The sequence below is a fragment of the Heteronotia binoei genome, chromosome 3 (genome assembly GCF_032191835.1).
Source record: "Heteronotia binoei isolate CCM8104 ecotype False Entrance Well chromosome 3, APGP_CSIRO_Hbin_v1, whole genome shotgun sequence".
NCBI classification, from domain to species: domain Eukaryota; kingdom Metazoa; phylum Chordata; class Lepidosauria; order Squamata; family Gekkonidae; genus Heteronotia; species Heteronotia binoei.
Genome location: NC_083225.1, coordinates 21,750,413 through 21,764,939, shown reverse-complemented (window position 1 = coordinate 21,764,939; position 14,527 = coordinate 21,750,413). Strand labels below are relative to the sequence as shown.

General features: G+C 49.1%; 1 protein-coding gene across 2 annotated transcripts in view; it reads right to left on the bottom strand.

Annotated features, from left to right (window-relative positions):
* Positions 1 to 224: 224 nt before the first annotated feature.
* EPSTI1 (epithelial stromal interaction 1) overlaps positions 225 to 14,527 on the bottom strand; it is a 36,305-nt gene continuing 22,002 nt past the window's right edge. For both annotated transcript variants that reach the window (XM_060233575.1, XM_060233574.1), the window contains exons 7-11: positions 12,885 to 12,978; positions 10,149 to 10,232; positions 7,119 to 7,192; positions 6,380 to 6,482; positions 225 to 601 (exon numbers count right to left, since the gene is read on the bottom strand). In XM_060233575.1, the coding sequence (XP_060089558.1) occupies positions 548 to 601; positions 6,380 to 6,482; positions 7,119 to 7,192; positions 10,149 to 10,232; positions 12,885 to 12,978 (409 nt within the window). In that variant the 3' untranslated portion in view covers positions 225 to 547. The remainder of the gene's footprint in view (positions 602 to 6,379; positions 6,483 to 7,118; positions 7,193 to 10,148; positions 10,233 to 12,884; positions 12,979 to 14,527) is intronic.

Below are 14,527 nucleotides of genomic sequence, written 5' to 3'. Positions count from 1 at the left end.
AACAGAGGTCAATCTGATAGCAGGAGAGGAGGAACTAAATGGCATGGGGGAAAATCCCTTTTAACTCTACAATTCTTTGATTCCCCTATGGCTGGGATGGGGGGTGGGGGTAGAAAGGAATTGGACAGAGGAGCGCCTCATTCACTCTCCCCCCGCCCCCGCAACAGAAAGCAGTGCTTGTAAGCCCCCATTTTGTTACAGCCCCACCAGTGAAGATATTTGACCAGAGAGGATTTGAGCTTTTATTTAGCATTTTGTAATTCTTGTCATCTTTAAAAAAAAAAAAAAAGATTCAAAGCAGATACAAAGAAGCAATCAATAAGTTAAAAACAAGTAGGTATACGGAAAAAGCTCTCCCGCTTTTTCCTAGTCAGAGTGTGTAAGCAATAAAGACCAGACCAGAGGAGAACTGATCTGAAATCCCTTCAGAGTTACAGAACCAAATCAATAGCTTAGAACGCTGATGAGTAAGAGAGAAGCGAGAGGCGGTCAGGCAGAGTATCTGAACAAAGCGGAAATAGGCAGAGACAGAAAATCGCTCCCGGAGTCATTCTTCAAGTTTCCTTCTCTGAATCCAGATAAAAGAGCTGCGTGAAGAATCCTGTCAAATGGAAACCAGAGATCGTGTTACTGAATACAAAAGAGCCCAGCCTTTGATAAGGGGGGGGGGGTGCCTACAACTGGTGCCCTCCTTTTCCTCTCAACATGGGGAATATCCCTAAAGGGAGCTCCAGACGTTGGAGGAAAAAGAGATCTCTAAGAAGGAAACAAAAGACTAGATTTATAACAATTTCCGAATATATCTTATTGTTATTAGGGGCTTTGTAAAGGGACAGCCAGGAGGCAGGTTTCAAAGCCTTACTACCAGCTTTCAGTTGGTGAAGCAACTGGTTGTTAAGGGGAGGCTAAAGGTCACTAAGAAGAAGCTCAGAACGGGGCTTGCTGTTAAGAGGGATGCTTTCAGGGGGCTCCTAAAGTTCAGATTCCAGAGCCAATCGGAAAGAGCCTTGACCAAGTGTCAGCAGCTGATCAGACGGAACCTTCCAAAGAAGGTACCGAAGGGGCAAGAAAGCAGTGGGAAGGCAGAAGATCTCCAGGAAGAGGTGAAGAAAGCTACTAGCTGAGGTGCCTTCCAAGAGCCCAGCAAGAGGCTAAAAGCCCTGTGGCTGCATCTCTCTGAAGGGATGGGAAGGAAGCCTCCAGAGAACCGGAGGGAGGGCAGGCCGTCCTCTGCCGGTATCAGCAGGCAGCTGCCAGGCTAATCGGGACAGGAGTTGCCCATCAGTGGAGCGTCATCTCAATAACAGCACTTTACTGAGGGAAGAAGAAGAAGAATTGCAGATTTCTACGCTGCCCTTCTCTCTGAATCAGAGACTCAGAGCAGCTCACAATCTCCTATGTCTTCCTCCCCCACAACAGACACCCTGTGAGGTGGGTGGGGCTGGAGAGGGCTCTCACAGCAGCTGCCCTTTCAAGGACAGAGTCTCAGAGAGGCCTACAATCTCCTTTCCCTTCCTCCCCCACAACAGATACCCTGTGAGGTGGGTGGGGCTGGAGAGGGCTCTCACAGCAGCTGCCCTTTCAAGGACAGAGTCTCAGAGAGGCCTACAATCTCCTTTCCCTTCCTCCCCCACAACAGACACCCTGTGAGGTGGGTGGGGCTGGAGAGGGCTCTCACAGCAGCTGCCCTTTCAAGGACAGAGTCTCAGAGAGGCCTACAATCTCCTTTCCCTTCCTCCCCCACAACAGACACCCTGTGAGGTGGGTGGGGCTGGAGAGGGCTCTCACAGCAGCTGCCCTTTCAAGGACAGAGTCTCAGAGAGGCCTACAATCTCCTTTCCCTTCCTCCCCCACAACAGACACCCTGTGAGGTGGGTGGGGCTGGAGAGGGCTCTCACAGCAGCTGCCCTTTCAAGGACAGAGTCTCAGAGAGGCCTACAATCTCCTTTCCCTTCCTCCCCCACAACAGACACCCTGTGAGGTGGGTGGGGCTGGAGAGGGCTCTAACCGCAGCTGCCCTTTCAAGGACAACCTCTGCCAGAGCTATGGCTGACCCAAGGCCATTCCAGCAGGTGCAAGTGGAGGAGTGGGGAATCGAACCCGGTTCTCCCAGATAAGAGTCCGCACCCTTCACCACTACATCAAACTGGCTCTCCAGAAAGAGAAATGGAGACATTTGGTTTGCAGTTTAATTCTTTTTTCCCCATTTAGGACTTCAGCCTTCTCTCCTCGGGGCCCTGACCAATAACCTGGCCAGCTTGCAAAGTTTTGGGGCTCTCCTGTTGTCTGGCAGGCAAAGTACTCTAGTCTGGCTACAGAACAGCAACGATCTTGGGATGATCTTAAAAGCTGAGGGATTTGGGTTCTGTCACCTAATCGGGCCTTTTCTCCCTTTTGGCCTCCTCCTGAGTCATGCCCCAATCCAGGGGACTTCTGGGCAGCTAGACAAATTCTGCCCGGTACTTTCTACCAACATACCTGATCTGCACCCCTCCCTCTGTAACCTCCCCCCACCCAAGCCTCACCCACAGACAGTCTCTGGCACCTTCTGGACCTGCCCCCACTTCTAACCACTCCCCCAGCAGGGGAACTGTGCAGTAGGGCTCTCTTTGACCTTGAAGACTAGGCAGCTAACGCTGTAATTCCAATCTAGGCCTGTTTTCACAGAAAACTTACCAGGAAGGGGCAGGGTAGAGGCTAAGATATTCACTTTTCAGAAGAAATAATTGGGCTCCTACAGGAATAAGAATTCTGCATTAGTGGATTCTTCCAACATGTGATGGGACAGCCAGCTTTTACCATCAGGAATTGGTCGCTTCCCTCAAAAGAGGCCGCCTCCTCACTCAGCTCTCTCCAATCAGGCAGGGCAAAGCACTCCCACCAGATCAGCTTAGGGGACCACAGAACTTCATGGGATTTCAAAACACTCATCTGTTTGCATTTTAGAAACAGAAATTTTTCTGAGGCAACAACAGGAAACAGGCAGGCCCTTAAGTGACTGAGTGACACAGCTATGCAGTTCTTCAAGTCACCTTTTTGAGTAGACTGGTAGACTGACTGCGATGGTTAATAGAACATATGAAGTTGCCTTCTACTGAATCAGACCCTCAGTCCATCAAAGTCAGTATTGTCTACTCAGACTGGCAGCGGCTCTCCAGGGTCTCAAGCAGAGGTTTTTCACACCTATTTGCCTGAACCCTTTTTAGTTGGAGATGCCAGGGATTGAACCTGGGATCTTCTGCCTACCAAGCAGATGCTCTGCCACTGAGCCACCATCCCTCCCCATTCTATCTAACTTCCATCTCTATCTATCTATCTATCTTCCATCTCTATCTGTCTGTCTTCCATCTCTGTCTGTCTGTCTTCCATCTCTGTCTGTCTGTCTTCCATCTGTCTGTCTGTCTTCCATCTGTCTGTCTGTCTTCCATCTGTCTGTCTGTCTGTCTCCCATCTCTGTCTTTCTGTCTGTCTTCCATCTCTTGAGAACAAGGAAGACACTCTGATACACTTGGGATCTTCCCACAGTCCCTTGAGGCAGAAAATTGATTGCACTTTCTGGGGGGGAGGGGCGCCTCTCAGTCTGGAGACTTCCATGGCTAAGAGTTCACAAAGTGTGCCAAACAAACAACAGAGAACAAGGCTTACAGAACCCTATGAAACCAACCATATAAGGAAAGATAAACAGTGAAAGAACAATGGTCACGGAGATTGGCAGTCACTCACCCTTTAGGAAGCCTGATAGGCTAAACAGTGACCCTCCAACTATGGTGGGTCCAGAGGGTCTCTCTCACCCTTGAGAAGAAGGAATCTTCATAGTAAGTCCAATCACAGAATCGTAAGAGTTAGAAGGGACCTCCAGGGTCATCTAATTCAACCCCCTGCACAATGCAGGAAATTCACAAATACCTTCCCCCCTACAACGCACACACTCAGTGACTCTTGCACCATGTCCAGAAGATGGAAAGAAACCTCCAAGATCTCTGGTCGAACTGGCCCGGAGAAAAACTGCTGACCCACCCCGAACTGGTAAACAGCATTTCCCTGAGCATGTAAGAAAGGGCCATGAGAACTAAGCAGTGACGCGACCCTTCCTGCCCTCCTTCTCATGAGCTGCCTAATTCACAGGATCTTCATGGCTGTCCGATGGCCATCTAGCCTCCATTTAGAAACCTCCAAGGAAGGAGAGCCCACCACCTCCCAAGCAGGAAGCCTGTTCCACTGAGGAACCACTCTGACTGTCAGGAAATTCTTCCCAATGTTTAGCCAAAAACTTCTGATTTCATTTCAACCCATTGGTTTCTGGTCTGACCTTCAGGAAAGGGAAAAGTGACGGCCAAGTACAGAGATAACAGGAGGGCAAGACCAGTTACTGTAGGACCCTTCCTGCATCTGCTAGGCTGATGGAGTCCATCTTGAAGTGTCTGATAAACACTGACACTGAGGCTGATAGATAGGTAGGTAGGTAGGTAGACAGGTAAGTAGGTAGATGATAGATAGGTAAATGATAGATAGATGATAGATAGATAGATGGATAGACAATAGCCAGACAGACAGACGATACATGATGGACGGTCGATACATGATGGACGGACAGACAGAGACAGACACATGATAGACACATGACAGATAGACACATGATAGACAGATGATAGACAGACAATAGACAGGATGACAGACAGACAGACAGATCGTACTGAAAACACACATCCAATACGAAAGACAGAGAGCTGTAAAGTGCTATATGTTTTCTAAGAGATCAGAAATATGAGACACTGGACTGTATAACACTGAACTCCTCCCTAGAATACTGTCAGAGGCATTATAGTGCGTTAATCACATTGGAACAATAGACGTTTGGATGCACGTTGTCTACGTCCATTGCATACTAAGGAATTATTGAATGCTGTTGATTGTCTTACAAATCACCATCCTGCTCTTGCCACAGGAGTAATACCTTCTGGCATTGGTCTGAGACTGGCTGTAGCTCTCTCAAGCTGCAAAGGCCTTGAAGGATTCTGTGACCCCCCTGAACAGTGGATGGCCTGGAGGTTAAAAGCAGCAGCTACAGGGCAGGTTGTCTTGAAGACCTCTGGCTGTGCTCTGGGTGAGAATCTCTGCTGGCTCTCATGGTGAGAGCAGAGGCTCAGATTATTTTTGTATGCTCCACCTAAGTTGTCTCTCAACAGGAGGGCTTTTCCTCCAGTGTCTCCACATAAGGGACACTCTGGCCAAGAGCGAGCAAAGGGACTGACTTATCCCCATGGTGAAGGAGAGGCCTTCTTAGTTCTCCACAAGCCAAACTCCTTTGGGGAATTCACCACCCCCTTGTGAGGCCCTTTTCACTGTTAGGGACATAACAGCCCAAACAAGAAACTGGAGCAGCTGTGGAGCGTGTGTTTATATTGCAAATGTATACTGTATATGGCATATGATTTCTTAAAGGTCTCAGGCATTGCTTCCCAGTACAAGAGCACTCTGAATCAAAGGGCTAACACCTTGGAGGTTTGCTGGCTAATTCTTTCCAGGCTCCTCTGTAAGCTCAAACAGTTTGGAACCACGAAAAGGCAGTGGCAGAAACCTTTTGCAGTTTGGCTCCAGTTCCGAGCTTTCCTTCCTTCCCCAACAGGGCCGCAGGTTTCCCCCTCTGGCTGTGCTCCAAAGCAGCCACTGGGATTCTCTTCACGGGCAGAGGCAGGAAGTCACAGAGGGAGTCGTTGGGGATGTTATGCTGAACATTTTAAATTTGATTTGTAAGCTGCTTTGACCCACAAGGACAGGAGGCATCTAAATGTTTCCTAATTCGGGGTTCTGTTCCGCCTCCCAAAACCCACTGAAGTTCAGCTCCTCCACAGCTTGCCGGAAGAGCTGCACCTCCCTTCTTCTTTTTTTTTTTTTTGCAGGCCCTCCACTGAGTCTGAGCCAAAAAGACATTAACCCTTTCCTCCCTTCCTCCAGCCAATGACAATGGCTGGGATATTACAGCGAATTGGTCCATGCAAATTATGCCGTTTTAAACAGGTCTGAGAAGCAGCCCTGTAAGGTTTCGTATTTAGGGACCGTATCCTGTTCACCATGCACACGAGCTCTTATTTCTCTGCCCACAGACATTTCCCATGACTCTTTCTGTGGTAACATCCTGAAGGAGCGATTTGAAAGAGGTCTATTCCAGGCAACCTGCAGTGCGTGGCGGTGGCAACTCCCGTGTTGGGGGTTTCCTCCCAACTTCTTCCTAACTCAGAAGTGACCACGCAGTTTCTCACCCCTGTGCCGCCCCCACCCCTAGCTGTGAATGTATTACTACTCAAGGAATCAAACATTTACTGAAACCACATTTAATCCCCCCCCCTTACAACTTCAAAAGATGAGGTTTCTTGCTCACCCAGTCGTCGCTACTAAAATCCATATACCCCAGGCTTCTGGACAGGCACGTTCCACCAGGTTGATGACTGTGTTGCAGCCGGTCCAGAAATGCATTATTCACCCTTGGAAATAGCAAAGGGGGGGAAATGAATGTTAAAGACTTGCCAGAAGCCAGAGATTAACAAGCGGAGTGCCGTATAGGAGTCTAAATTGCTTTTCATGGGTTAGGACAGATTGAACGGAGAACATTTCCAAGCGTGAAGACTCAAGTCGCTATTTTTAAGAATATTCTTGCATTCTGCAATTTGACTGTAATGCCCAAGCTGTCCGACGCAGCCCCTTCAGGCAAACTCTTCACCCCAACTCCACAATAAGGAAAACCTTGAGAGAAATTTGAGTACAGAGGGCGTTTTCGCACTGACCTTAATCGGCAGCGACGTCCCTCTTCACCGCGCAGGATCTGCGCGGATTTCGCACCAATTGCTGCGGAGCACCCGGAAGAGCCGCAAAGTTCCGCGGCTTTTGCGGCGCAAATGGAAACCGCCAAAACCCAGTTTCCATTTGCGCCGCAAAAGCCGCGGGACTTTGCGGCTCTTCCGGGTGCTCCGCAGCAATTGGTGCGAAATCCGCGCAGATCCTGCGCGGTGAAGAGGGACGTCGCTGCCGATTAAGGTCAGTGCGAAAACGCCCAGAGTAAGAGGCAGGGTAAATCTCAAAATGCTTCATCCAAGCCAAAGTATTAGATTCTATTAATTTACCTCTGCTGATCACGCTGATGGGCTTTTACTCTTGTTCTTTCTTCCTGCCTTTGTTTAAGTTCCAACATTTCTGCCTGAGAAACAGAAAAAAAAAATTAAAATGTGCCTAACAACAATGCAGATAGCAACGATTAAGTGCATGCAGTAGCAACCCATCAGTGTCTTCCTTGAGAGGTTCCTCACGTTCCGCATGTTCCTGCGCCATGCAAACTATAATAGCCAAGTACTTTGGAAAGAAGGGGGTTGAAGGAAGTGGGGCGGCCCTTAACAATTCTCCAGGCACTGAACTGGCCCCAAATGCTTCTCTCCTTTCAGTGGGAGAGTGTAGCTGTCTTGATGTACCTGGCCACTGCTCATGGTATTGACTTCCAAGGCCTGCGAGCAAAACCTGAGTCCAGAGATTCTCTCCCCTACAGCGCCATCATCTACCGGAGCTCCTCCCCCTGATGGCCCCGTGCAGAAATGATTCTTGGGCAGCTGGGAAATGGGGACAGAGTGAGGAAGGCAGGACCATCTAGAAAGGCTGGGGTTAAAACTTGCTTCGACAATAACTGATCCTAACCTAGAAGTAATTACATTTTTGAGTTTCAGGAGGGGAGCCATGTTGGTCTGCAGTAGAAGACCTCGATTTGAGTCCAGGAGCCCCTCAGAGACCCAGGAGAGTTTCAGGGCAGGAGCCTGGGAGAGTCCATGCTCCCTTGGTCAGATTCTGCCATGTTTGAGCCAGCCTCCTACGAGACACTCAGGACCGTGGGCTTGGATAGCGTTCTCCTCAGCGCCATCCTCAGAGGCAGGTATGTGGCCAGTCACACATTCCCTCAGCCTTGAGCACCCAGCCAACGTCATGGCTGAATGAGGCATCAACCCTGGTCTAAGCGCAGCCCCCACCCCCTTCCACCAGACAGCCCCTTGTGGGCTTCACCAGGTGAAGGCCTCACTGCTCAGTCAGAAGCCACTTTGATGTCCCTCCAGAGGATCTGAGAAGCTCAAGATGACTTCTGCAAGTCCATATGCGACTGTGCGCCCGTCCCATCACGGTGTGTGAGTGGGGGGAGAGGGGAACAACGCTCAAGTCCAGGGGCACTTTTGAAAGCAGTGAAGAGTCTCAGGGGAGAAGCTTCCAAAAGCCAAAGCGCCCCAGGACTCTCCCAGGCTTGGCTGGTCTCCTGGACTGTAACCTGCTTCTCTGCTGCAGGCGAAGGCGGCTCCCCTCTGGGGCTCTCTTCATAGCTGGGGGGGGGGGACTCATATACTGCGATGTCCCTGTAACCTTGCAGACCGTTTTCCCTCAGCTGGAAGCAGCCGGGACCCAAAACAGAGCCCCATAACCAGCATCACCCACTACCCATTGTGCTTCCTTGTACTGGAGAGGCTGGAAAACAGAATCTTCTCTCACAAGATGGAAGGTTTTCCTCTGACGCTTCTGTGAAGACCCTTCCCAGCCACACCTTCCCCCCAGCACTCACATGTTCTGAGTGGGCTGAGGCTAAATCCGGCGAAGACAGAGGTCCTTTGCTTGGGTCGTCGGGGTCTGGGGAGGGAAATCCCCCTGCCAGCTTTTGACGGTGCGCCGCTGATAGCGGCGAACAGGGTCAAAAGCCTGGGGGTACTATTGGAGTCCTCCTTAACGATGGAGGCTCAGGTAGCAGCCACTGCCAAGTCCGCATTTTTTCATCTTAGGCGGGCAAGGCAGTTGGCTCCCTTCCTGGAGCGCGACAATCTAGCAACAGTGATCCACGCCATGGTCACCTCGAGGTTGGACTACTGCAATGCTCTCTACATGGGGCTGCTTTTGTGTCGAACTCGAAAGCTGCAGCTAGTGCAGAATGCTGCGGCCCGGCTGCTGCTAGGGCTCCCAAGAAGGGAGCACATCCGGCCGGGGCTCCGGGACCTGCACTGGCTGCCAATAACTTATCGAGTCCGGTACAAGGTGCTGGTTATTACCTTTAAAGCCCTATATGGCCAAGGACCTGCCTACCTGAAGGACCGTCTCTCCCCACATGTTCCCCAGAGAGTACTGAGATCGGGAACTCAAAACCTCCTGGTCATCCCCGGGCCAAAAGGAGCCCGTTTAAAATCTACCAGGGACCGGGCCTTTTCTGTTATGGCCCCTTCCTGGTGGAACCAGCTGCCGGAAGAGGTGAGGGCCCTGCGGGACCTTGCTCAGTTCCGCAGGGACTGTAAGACAACCCTCTTCCGGCTGGCCTATGACTAACTGGCACAAGAAATTAAGTGTGGTTTTATTAGACTTCTGCTGCTCTTAATGTTTTAAATGTTTAAATGTTTTAAATGTTTAATTATTTTACTGTTTAAATGTTTAAACCCTATTTATGTTAGATTCTATGTTGTGAGCCGCCCTGAGCCACTTGCTGGGAAGGGCGGGATATAAATCATAAAATAAATAAATAAATATTCACGCTTCAGATCTGGGAAGCTCAGCAGGGTCAGCACTGGAAGGGAAACCCCCAAGGGAGCCCAGGGTCACGATGTGGAGGCAGGCAATGGTGAACCCGCTGAGATGATTGGCCACGGCAGTGAGTCTTGTGATGGGCGTGAGGTGGTTCAGGCCGTGGAAGGACTTGAGGGGATGTCCAGAGTGGCAGCAGGCCTTGGGGTGGGGGGCAGAAGAGAAGATGGAAGGGAGAGCAGGCCGAGTCAGACTCTTGGGGCTCCTCCTGCCCATCACAGAGGTACCCCAAATGCCTCTTTCGGTGGGGGCGTTGGGTGTCCAGCTGCCTCCTCCTCCCCCCCTCCTCTGAGTCTTCAGCCTCTTCATCTGATGGGAGGGGGGGGGTCTGTGTGCTGCTGACCCAGGAAGGCTCTGCTTGGGGTGTGTGCCCTGCTTCAACTACAGCCTCTGCCACCAACTATACCTCCCTAGTACTACTCCATCAAACTGGGGCGTTCAGATTTCAAGTCAAGGAACTGACTCCTTTTCCTCCCCAGGAATTTGAAGAGCGGCCCTACACGGACGTTCACAAGGCAAAGCAAAGGGGACCAGCTGGTGTGAGCGAACGGCTGCTTCCTCACCTTCCTCCGCTGCTCCTCCTTCATCTCCTGCAATCTTCTGTCGTCTTCTTGTCTCTGGAGTTGCTTATATGCCCGGCTTCTGGCCTGTTGCACAATCAAGAAAGCAGGACTGAGCTGGAATTTAACTGCCTCTCCACTTAACCACATAGTATCCTGTGAGTAAGACCAGCTGGCTGGCATTTGCAGATGTTCCTGTGTCTAACGAGGCAGAACAGTGTGCGGTTCCCAGCAGTTCCCCAGCTCTATATACCTCTTCAGAGTCACAATAAACTTCTCAAAGCGACAGGGGGCAGGAGAGATGCAACACTGCTTGTGGGCTCCACATTTCTTTTGTCCCAGGTGCTGCCTCATCCCATCACATGGGTCTCGCCAGTTCTGGGACCTGTCACACCAAGAGAGTCCTGAGGGATGAGCAGGGAGATCAGGGGTGGCCAAAGTGCGGCTCGGGAGCCAAGTGTGGCTCTTTCACACATATTGTGTGGCTCTTAAAGCCCCCACCGCCCCATCAGCCAACTTTAAATCCCTTCTCTGAGCCAGCCAATTGTTTGGAGAATGCATTTTAAGTTAAAGTTGCTTTCTTTCCACCTCTCCTCCCCCCCACCTGTTTGCTTGCCTGCCTTTCCTTTCCTTTGACGTTTGTGTCCCCGTGACTAGCAAACATCTGATGTTCCTGCCTTGCAGCTCTCAAACATCTCTTGTTTATTCTATGTGGCTCTTAGGTTCAGCAAGTTTGGCCTCTCCTACACAATGTAGATGATGGACCAGTCCCTCTCAGCTCTGAAGAATCGTGCCTGGATGAGTCTTAAGTTACAGCCTGAAGGCCTCGCCTGGAGGGACAGACCATTTCCCTCACTTCTCCAGGGCACCCTCTAAAATGGACCACAAAACTACAGCTCCTGTACAGGATGAATGGGAAAGGGAGACTGCAGGTCACGGAACGCAGCTCTTGCACTGGCTTAGCAGCAAGAAATGAGATCTGCACGGAGCTGCATTTCATTCCTTCCGTTTTGGTGCACATCTTCTGCAGCAGGAGGAGGAGCTAAGAGAAAGCCTGAAGTCTGGTTTCTGAACACACTTGGTGGCCCAGGGCTCCTCTGCCCGATCTCATCCACTCTCAGAAGCCAGGCAGGTTCAGGCCCGGGCTAATACCTGGATGGGAGACCACCAAGGAAGTCCTGAGTGGCTGTCAAGGCAGGAGGCCAGGGGAGTGGTTGGCCCTTGCCTGCCTCCGCGTCACAGCCCTGGGCTTCCTTCAAGGTCTCCCACCCAAGGCCAAACCAGGACTGGCCCTGCGGAGCTTCTGAGGTCCTTCTTCACCCAAAGGGTGATTAACATGTGGAATTCACTGCCACAGGAGGTGGTGGCGGCTACAAGCATAGACAGCTTCAAGAGGGGTGAGATAAAAATATGGAGCAGAGGTTCATCAGTGGCTATTAGCCACAATGTGTGTGTGTGTGTATATATACACACACACACTATATTATATATAATATATATATTTATATAATATATATAATATATATATATTATATATAATATATATATATTATATTATATATAATATATATATATATATTATATAATATATATATATATATATATATATATATATATATATATATATATATATATATATATATATATATATATATATATATATATATATATATATATATATATATATATATATATATATGTGTGTGTGCCTCCATGCTTTGCGATCTGAGGCTAGGTCAGACCACTGGTGATGGTTGATGCAACAGGTACCAAGGGATTTCTTCAAGGAGTCCTTGTACCTCTTCCTTTGAGAACCACCAGCGAGCCTGCAGCAGACGTGGACTACTGCACCTTTCTTAAATCTTCATTTGCGAAGTGAACTTCTCTTATGTTCCTATGTGACACAGAGTGTTGGACTGGATGGGCCATTGGCCTGACCCAACATGGCTTCTCTTATGTTCTTATGTGATACAGAGTGTTGGACTGGATGGGCCATTGGCCTGGTCCAACATGGCTTCTCTTATGTTCCTATGTGACACAGAGTGTTGGACTGGAGGGGCCATTGGCCTGATCCAACATGGCTTCTCTTATGTTCTTATGTGACACAGAGTGTTGGACTGGATGGGCCATTGGCCTGATCCAACATGGCTCCTCTTATGTTCTTATGTGACACAGTGTGTTGGACTGGATGGGCCATTGGCCTGATCCAACATGGCTCCTCTTATGTTCTTATGTGACACAGTGTGTTGGACTGGATGGGCCATTGGCCTGATCCAACATGGCTCCTCTTATGTTCTTACTTGGGGCTTTTAAGCTATTTTTAAAAACCAACTGTGTGGCCCGGTGGTTTGAAACCATCTTTTTCTGGCTATGCCATTGCCAGTATAGGTGGGCCAGCCAGCACTGCACCTTCCATTCAGAATTAGTTGCGGTTGGAGAAGCTGGGACAGTCCAACTGGGGAAGGAAACCTGAGGGAGACAAAAATCTTGAGATTTCAGTCACCAGCTCCTGCTCCATGCTGTGACCACAGGAGCAGTGGTTTGTTGGAAAGGATTTCCTTCGGCTGCACAGGGAAAAATCTTCTCCTTATTTAATGGTAGCTTGGAACTCTCTCTCGTTTCTCCTCAGGTCAGAACAGGGAAGCTTGTTGAGAAGAAGTGGCCTAGAACGGTCTGCTTTGACACCATCCAAGGTGTACCTCTGAGACTGTCCGTGGCACAACCCACAACAAAACTCACCCAGGGTGTAGATTCCAGACCATGGCTTTCTGCTGTACAAGAGGTTCTCTGAGATGGGCCAAAAGCCAGTTTATTCAAGAGCTCAGTGGGTTTCCTGTAGGATATAGGAAGGCTATATTAAAAGATGGTTAACTTTGGTGCAGTGGAGAAAGAAATGCAGTGATATTCGCCCGCACATACAAATACCAATCATTCTCAATAAAAAAACATGTTTTGGCAAAATGTACAATAGAAATCTTCCCCATCTGTTTGCCATAAGGGAACAAACCCACCTTGCTAGAGTGGCAAGATATTATTTTTAAGTCAAAATTAGTTTCCTCAGCAGATCATACTAAGTAATATAACATCGTTATCTCCCAAGCTAAAGAGGTAATGTGCAGTGCTAAGTATTTTTATTCACTTTACATTAATCTCACCTTCCAAAGAATTCAGGGCAGCAGAACACCCCCTTCTCCACTCCCCCGTTTTAGCCTCACAACAACTGTGGGAGGAGGGCTAGTCCAAGAGTGTGTGACCGGCCCAAGACTACTCAGTTCAGCAGCTTCCTTGGTAGATTGGAACCCAGGTCTTTCTGCTCCTGGTCCAACACTTTAGTTGCAACTCCAAACTTGCTTTCTGGGCAAAACGGCTCAGCAATCCAGGCTCAAACAGCTTCCGTGCTATGGAAGCTCTCTGGGTGGTACTGGACCAGCTTCTCACTCTCAGCCTAGCCTACCTCATAAGGTTGTTGAGAGGAGAAAACAGAGGTGCAGCATGATGCGTAATGCCCTCAAATCTGGGGTGGGGAGGGAAACAGCAGGATGAAATTTGCAGAATAAATGAATAAGATGTCCTTAACAAATTCAAAACGTGTTTATAATCAACTTTTTTTTTGCAAAGGCAACAAATTCTCAGAGGAACAGTAGGATTCTGCACACAGACTTGGATGGCTGCGATCTTGCAGATCTGGTTTGGGAGCAGTCCCCTCCAGCAAGAGAAGAGGCCTGAAGGATCCAACCCAATGAATGCCCAAGAAATTCTTGAGAGTTCAGGTTTGAACGTGGCAATGAAAGGCAAGGGACCCTAATGCCAGATAAGTTTCTCTTTAAGGGCATGGGAATATTTCGAATTAATCACTCCAAATTTCTCCTTCCTTTCCCTATTTTTTCTCTCTATAATATAGTGGGTTCAAGGCAATGAGGAGGTGAGGTGGTCGTGATCATCAGCTCTTTATTAGGTACAGCACAGTAGAGGGCTGCGCTCAAAGACTGAAGAACTGGGCCAAAGAGGTCAACTATATACAACTCAGGGTTTCTGCGCAAGCACGTGACTGGATCATTCAAACCAGCAGGGGGCTCGTGATTGGTGCAGGGCAGCAGGAATTTGGATCCTGCAGTCCACTGTTCCCGAGTCCCCAAGCTCAGTCCATATGGCTCCAATGAGCCTTCCAGGAACACCCAATGAAGTCTTCACTAAGGTCCGCATACACAACACTCTCTTAACCTAAACTTTTAATCTTTTTTTGGCAAACACTGCAAGATGTCAGATACCAAAGCTGGCTTTTCCCAGTAGCAACAGACAGAACAAAAATCCACAGGAGTTTTCCCAGCATCATCTTGTCTCAGTTCTCAGTAACTTTTCCAATCAACATTTTGTTTGTTTGT